Source organism: Canis aureus, chromosome 6, assembly GCF_053574225.1.
Source record: "Canis aureus isolate CA01 chromosome 6, VMU_Caureus_v.1.0, whole genome shotgun sequence".
NCBI lineage: Eukaryota > Metazoa > Chordata > Mammalia > Carnivora > Canidae > Canis > Canis aureus.
In genome coordinates, this window is record NC_135616.1 from 56,929,556 (window position 1) to 56,936,334 (window position 6,779).

The following is a 6,779-nucleotide window of genomic DNA, read 5'->3' on the forward strand; positions in this document are numbered from 1 at the left end:
AGCAAAGGAAACCATGCTGAACGCAGAACCTGTCTTAGAAACATTTGTCATCTTAGGCCCCATCTGCAGCACCAAGCTCTATTTCCGGGCAGGAAATGAAACCACAGTGAGCAAGGTAAATCTTGAGCTTCAAGTTAGCAATTTGGGAGCAGTCATCATCGTCTTTCAGCTTAACTTCTAGCACACATTTGCCTGAGGTCCGGCGGGGGGAAGGGGGGAGGGTTGGGGAGCAGAGACAGTGACCAGATGGGCCTGGGGGCATTTCAACTGAACTGTGCGGTTTGGGTCAAGAATCCACCCATGTACCTTGGGGTGCTGGGGGTTACATTTCTGCTCCCCAGGACAATTGGTTGTTAGTACAGATAGAGGCTTGGGATAGATAACTAGATGTGGGGTAAAAAGAAAAGTCAGAATTACGAACTGTCAGTACTGAGAACTGATTTGGAGGTTATCTGGTCCAAGTCTTCATTTTATAGACGTGGAATTAGAAGCCCAGAGAAATTATGTGACCTTAGGAAAGGTCGCATAAGCATTTTTCTGGCAGGCATGAGACATGAAATTGGGTAGATGACATTTTGAAGTGGCAATTTTAATGTAACCATAGGGCCATTTCGATGATGCCTAAAAAGTACTGCTTTCAGCAGCACAACACACACGTTCACTTTATTCTTTGACCTCACCTTATCTATCCCCTTATCTCAGGTCTTGTGGGAAAACATACAGAGATCATTTAGTGATTCCTGCAGTGGAGGCCTTTGGGCAACATTATTGACTATTTCTGTAGCATAAATAAGATGATCTGTAGTAGCACAAAAGCCTAGGGTGTCATGGGTCTTGCCATAAATTAGCATGTCTTGTCTTTGTTTTCAGTTATTTTACTTTTTTGTTTTATTGTGTGGTTTTTTTTTTTTAAAGATTTTATTTATTTATTCATGAGAGACACACACAGAGAGAAAGAGGCAAAGACACAGGCAGAGGGAGAAGCAGGCTCCATGCAGGGAGCCTGATATAGGACTTGATCCTGGGTCTCCAGGATCATGCCCTGGGCTGAAGGCGGGGCGAAACTGCTGAGCCACCCAGGCTGCCCATGTTTTATTGTTTACTGTGATAAAAAATTTTCTCTTTTCGTACTATGGAAGAAAGAAACTATGGCTAAGGTTTCATAATGTACGTACTTGAGGTATGTCCAACCTTCCCCTCTGCCCCTTCCCCACCCTCTTAATATATATATTAGGTGGACCTGATGAGTTCGCGGAATAGAGAGTATAAGTTCATGGTATCCACATCAACAAAATGCGAATAATTATTTGTTGCCAGTTTCCCGAAGATAGTAAAATATCTTATACATGTAAGATATTATATACACATACATTATATATGACTTATAAATGATACAGTTCTTATGGAACTACCCTGAGTTTTCTATTTTTCCCGTTTATTTGGACTTTGAGCCTTTTTCCAAGGGATCCCCCTGCCTGGACTGCCCTTACCTTCTGCTGGCATGGCAAACATTTTATCCTTTAAGGTCCAACTCAGTTGTTATTACCTCTAAGAAATATTTCCTTAATCTTTTAGCATAAATGGAACACTCCCTTTTTTGTGCTATCATATGTCTTTGGACATCCCTCAAGTATAGCCAGTCACTCTTTACTTGGAATTATTTATTTAGGGATTGTGATCCATCCACTTCCTGAGCCCAGCATGGTACCTGGCACGTAGTAAAGCTCAATAACCCACCAGAGCCACCTCTGCCAGCAACATGTTCAAGGTAATTCGGAGGTCTGTGGGGCCAGCCAGCCTGAGTCTGCTCACCTTTAAAGTCTATGCGTCACTTCAAAGGGACTCACCTCACAAAACTTCTGTGAAGGTTAATGAGCTTTCACTCTACTCGGTTCCTGAGGGTCAATCTAAATATGTGGAGGAGCCAAGGACCCAGCTTGAAGAAAGCATTTCACATCTCCGACATTATTGCGAGCCATATACAAGTTGGTGTCAGGAAATGTACTCACAAACAAAGCCCAAGATGCAGAGCTTGGTTCAATGGGGGGTTAGACAGCTATGAATATCTCCAAAATGCACCTCCTGGATTTTTTCCAAGACTTGGTGTTATTGGTTTTGCTGGCATTGTTGGACTTCTTTTGGCTAGAGGGTCAAAAATAAAGAAGCTGGTGTATCCACCTGGGTTCATGGGACTAGCTGCCTCTCTTTATTATCCACAACAAGCCATCGTATTTGTCCAGGTCAGTGGGGAGAAATTATATGACTGGGGTTTACGAGGATACATAGTCGTAGAAGATTTGTGGAAGGAGAACTTTCAAAAGCCAGGAAATGTGAAGAATTCACCTGGAAATAAGTAGAATGCTCCATGCTCTGCCCATTTTAATCAGTTATAGGTAAACATTGGAAACTCCATGCATTTTCTACAGAAAAATGGCAGAGAAGTCAGTACTGAATGTAGTAAATTGGCTTTCTTCTTCAGGAAAAACTATACCAGGCTTCTTTGTTATCTTGGGTGATACCATACTATCAGTGGACTAATCGGAAATCCTTTCACCTAGAGATAATGTCCAGCATTAGAACTCCTGGTTCTCATGTTGCTATTTATGTACATAATTAAAATTCTGAATTAAAAAAAAAAAAGCTCAATAAATACTGGTTAGGTAAACCATGTCTTCCGGGGCGATGATGCTCTAGAAAGTGTTCTAGCAGCTGCTTCAGTCATAGGAACCTAGGACAACTGGTCTCCTGTTCCCCAGATCCTGTGGAAAGACATGGCAACAGATGTCATGAATCCATATGCTCTTTGATACCGGGAGCACTTTTGCTTCCGATTTTGCCAGTAAGAGACCAAGATTTTGGGTACTGTGCCCCTAGGAAATCATATAAACTTGAGGCTATAAAAGAAAACCTGATTTTTTTTTTCAAATGATTTCTAGTTTCCCTCACTATTGCTTTTTAAAAATAAAATACTTATTGAAGTATAATCATTATCCCGTGCTGATTCCAAATTACCTTTTTATGCTGTTACCTCTTCCCATCTCTGTGATTTTATGCTCTGACAAAACATTTGTCAGTCAATAAGTATTTATTGAGAGTCCTGCAGGGTATCTAACATTTTTAACACACATCATACTTTGCTTAAATATTCTCCTGGTTTTATAACTTTGGCTTCTAATACAGTCTAAATGAGAAAAATATTTCACTTGAAGGTGTTTGGAAGTTCCTAATCTTGAGATTGGTGCTTCTGATGGGGAAAGAGACAGTCACAATTTATTGGCCTACTATGTGGCAGGAATTATGCTCCAGAGTTTACATATATTATCTTATTTGATCCTTACACCTATTCCATGTGTAGGTGGTCTGATACTGCATTTTATGGCTAAAAAAAAAAAAAAAAAAACAGATTCAGAGAGAGCAAGCAGCTGTAACTGGCAGAGGGTCAGTCCAGGGCTTGAATTCAGGCCTGTCTAGGCTAACATCCACACTGTTTCCTATGCATTATTTTCTTATTTCATTAAAGTACCCTAACGGCAAACATTTGGAATGATTACAACTGAAGATAGATTGTAAATTCCTCAAGGCTGAGACTGTGCATAAAACTGAAATTTGCTTTTTGATGATTTTCACATGTCTTTGTGTCTCTTTTTTTCCCTATACATGAAAGATAGGACTCAAATTGAGATTCCTCCCTAAGCATCTGGAAATGATGTGATGATTTCTCACTCTCCCTCTTTTTGTCAGTTCCAAAGAACAATTCACAAAACTTAGCCCCAAACTCAAAAGCTACCCAGTGATGTTCATGATTCCAACCACATAGTCATTCTTTTTTGTTTGTGTTTTCTATATGATTTTCATGTATCTTTCTGTTCGTTCTCTCTTTCCCTCTTTAAAACAACCCGGAGCAAAGTAAAACAAAACCCAAAAATCTACACTCTGTAATTTACAAGGTATTTCAAGGTCATTCACTCATTTGTCCATTCAATCAATTGAACAATTTGTTTGCCAATCGATTTTGAGCTCTTTGATATGTCTAAAGTGTGTCTGAGAAATCCCCATCCCTGAGGAACTCTTAGGTGACCATCCGCCAGCTGACTGCAAGATTGTGTATTTATTTCATATTAGTCCTGTGAACAAAGTCTAAAAGACTTCAGAAGAATAAGAAATGAATGTTATTAGAAAGAGGAGAAAAGGGAGAACAACGAAACCAACATAATAGGGGAGTCATGTGAGCTGGGTATTTAGCCATTCAATCCATGAACATGTACTTGACCATCTCCTATGTGTTAGGCATTATTTGAGGCACCAAAAATGGAAACGTGATTATCTTCAAAGAGCTCACAGAGCAGAAGAGGGAAAAAGACATGTAAGCAACTGAGAGATAGATACTAAGACAGATGTACAAATTACAGTGTGACTGCAGAGGGAGGAACAAGCAGGAATTCCTAGAGGAGGTGGATTTAGCTGAATCTTGAAGGATATAAAATATTGATGTTTTGAAAGCTATGAAGGTGTTTTTGGGGGGTAGAGTGAGCAAAAACCTCCATGAAACAGCAGGGCATACTAAGGAATTTCAAGCAGGCAAGAGTTGGAGAGGGGAGTGGGAGCAGATGGGCAGCAGTACAGGATGAGTCCAGGTTGATAGGCAAAGGTTGATGGAACAAAAATGGCCTTGAATGCCAAGCTAAGGAGTTCTTATTCCACAGACCTTGGAAAGCCATGGGAAGATTTTGAAATGAGGGATGATATTTGAATATGTTTTCATCTATGTTATCAATGAAAATAAATGTTTGAAAGAGAAAATTTAATATTTTTCATATATGTTACTAGAAAAGTTTTTTTAAAAAGTATTTACAATTACATAATAAATTTAAAGGAGAAAATCTTGCAAATAATGAATGTAGTTTTTAACATTTTTAAAAAAGATTTTATTTATTCATTTATTTTAGAGAGAAAGATAAAGTATGCATGAGTGGGGGGAGAAGCAGAGGGAGAGAGAGAGAATCTCAAGCAGACTCAGCCCTGAGTGTGGGGCCCAACATGGAGCTTGATCTCACAAGGCTAAGATCATGACCTGAGTCAAAATCAAGAGTTGGATGCTTAATTGATTGAGCCACCCAGGTGCCCCTGAATGTAATTTTTTAATTACATTTTTTATTTTCAGATAGTTGTAGGTTCACAAGCAATTATAAAAACTAATTTAGAGACATCCTATATACCCTTTACCCAGTTTCCTCCAATGGTACTATCTTATAACACAATGGTACAATTTTACACAACTAGGATATTAACATTGATACAGTTAAAATAAAGAACATGTCCATCACCACAAGAATCGCTCATGTTGACCTTTAATAACCATACACTTCTCCCCCACTCACTCCTGAAAACCTGGAAATTTACTATTTTTTTCCTTTTTTGGATAGTGCTTTGGATGTCAAGTCTAGGAATTCTTTGCCTAGCACTAGATCCAATTAAAAAATGGACAGAGGGGACACCTGGGTGGATCAGTGGTTGAGCATCTGCCTTTGGCCCAGGGTAGGATCCAGGATCGAGTCTCACATCAGGCTCCTTGCAGGAAGCCTACTTCTCCCTTGGCCTGTGTCTGCCTCTCTCTCTCTCTGTCTCTCATGAATAAGTGAATAAAATCTTTAAAAAAAAAATGGGCAGCGGGCCTAAATAGACATTTTTCCAAAGGAGATATTCAGATGGCCAACAGACACATGAAAAGATGCCCCACATCACTAGTCCTCAGGGAAATGCAAATCAAAACTACTGTGAAATTATCACCTCACTCCAGTCACCATGGCTAATGTCAAAAAGATAAGAAATAACACGTATTGGCCAGGAGAAAAAGGTACCCTCATGCACTGTTGGTGGGAATGCAAATTGGTGCAACCATTGTGGAAAGCAGTACGGAAATTCCTCAAAACATTAAAAATAGAAATGCTGTATGATACAGTAATTCCACTACTGGGTATTTCCCAAAAGAAAACAAAAACACTAATTTAAAGAGTTACATGCACCCCATGTTTATTTTAGCATTATTTACAATAGCCAAACTATGGAAGCAACCCAAATGTCCATTGATAGATGAATGGATAAAGAAGGTGTGGTATGTATATACAATGAAGTCATAAAAAGACTGTATATACTCAGTCATAAAAAGAACGAGATCTCACCATTTGCAACAACATGGATGGACGCCAAGCGAAGTAAGATGGAGAAAGATATATTGATCATCTACATTTAATATGGTTATTTATAGGGTTGAGGTCTTGTTTTCTTACTCTTCTGTTTTCCTTTTGTTTTGTTTTTCTGTTTTTTTCCCTGCCTTCCTGCAGGCTATGTGAATGTATTTTAGAATTCCATTTTGATTTTCTTCCATTTTTATATATTTTTATATTGTGATTTATTTTATGCGTGTTCAAAATTACTCACTGCAGCACTTTATCATGGCTGTGCCTTGAAATCTTTGCCAGGTACCTATACCAGATCTTTCATCGGAATGTGGCTCTATTATTTGTTTTTTTACATTCTGTTTGAGATCTTCCTGGTTGTTGATATGATAAATGATTTTTCAATGGAAACTTGAACATTTTCCTGTTATGTTCTGAGATTCTAGATTTTTTTAAACCTGTTTCTGTTGGCTTTTTTGGGTAGGTATCACATCATTACTATAAGGTGGAGGTAGAAGTCTAGGTCCCCATCTATCCTTTGTTAACAGTTGATCTCTGAGGGGCCTACTCTTTGTTACTACCAGGTAGAGGTGGGAGTTCCAG

The 6,779-nt window shown here is 38.9% G+C and overlaps 1 protein-coding gene across 1 annotated transcript; it reads left to right on the plus strand.

Annotated features, from left to right (window-relative positions):
- On the plus strand, positions 1 to 2,651 carry LOC144315219 (MICOS complex subunit MIC26-like). The gene is given in 3 exon segments (XM_077899722.1): positions 1 to 115; positions 1,670 to 2,044; positions 2,046 to 2,651. Coding segments are annotated over 2 exon segments (597 nt in total). The 5' UTR covers positions 1 to 115; positions 1,670 to 1,759; the 3' UTR covers positions 2,358 to 2,651.
- The last annotated feature ends 4,128 nt before the right edge of the window (positions 2,652 to 6,779 follow it).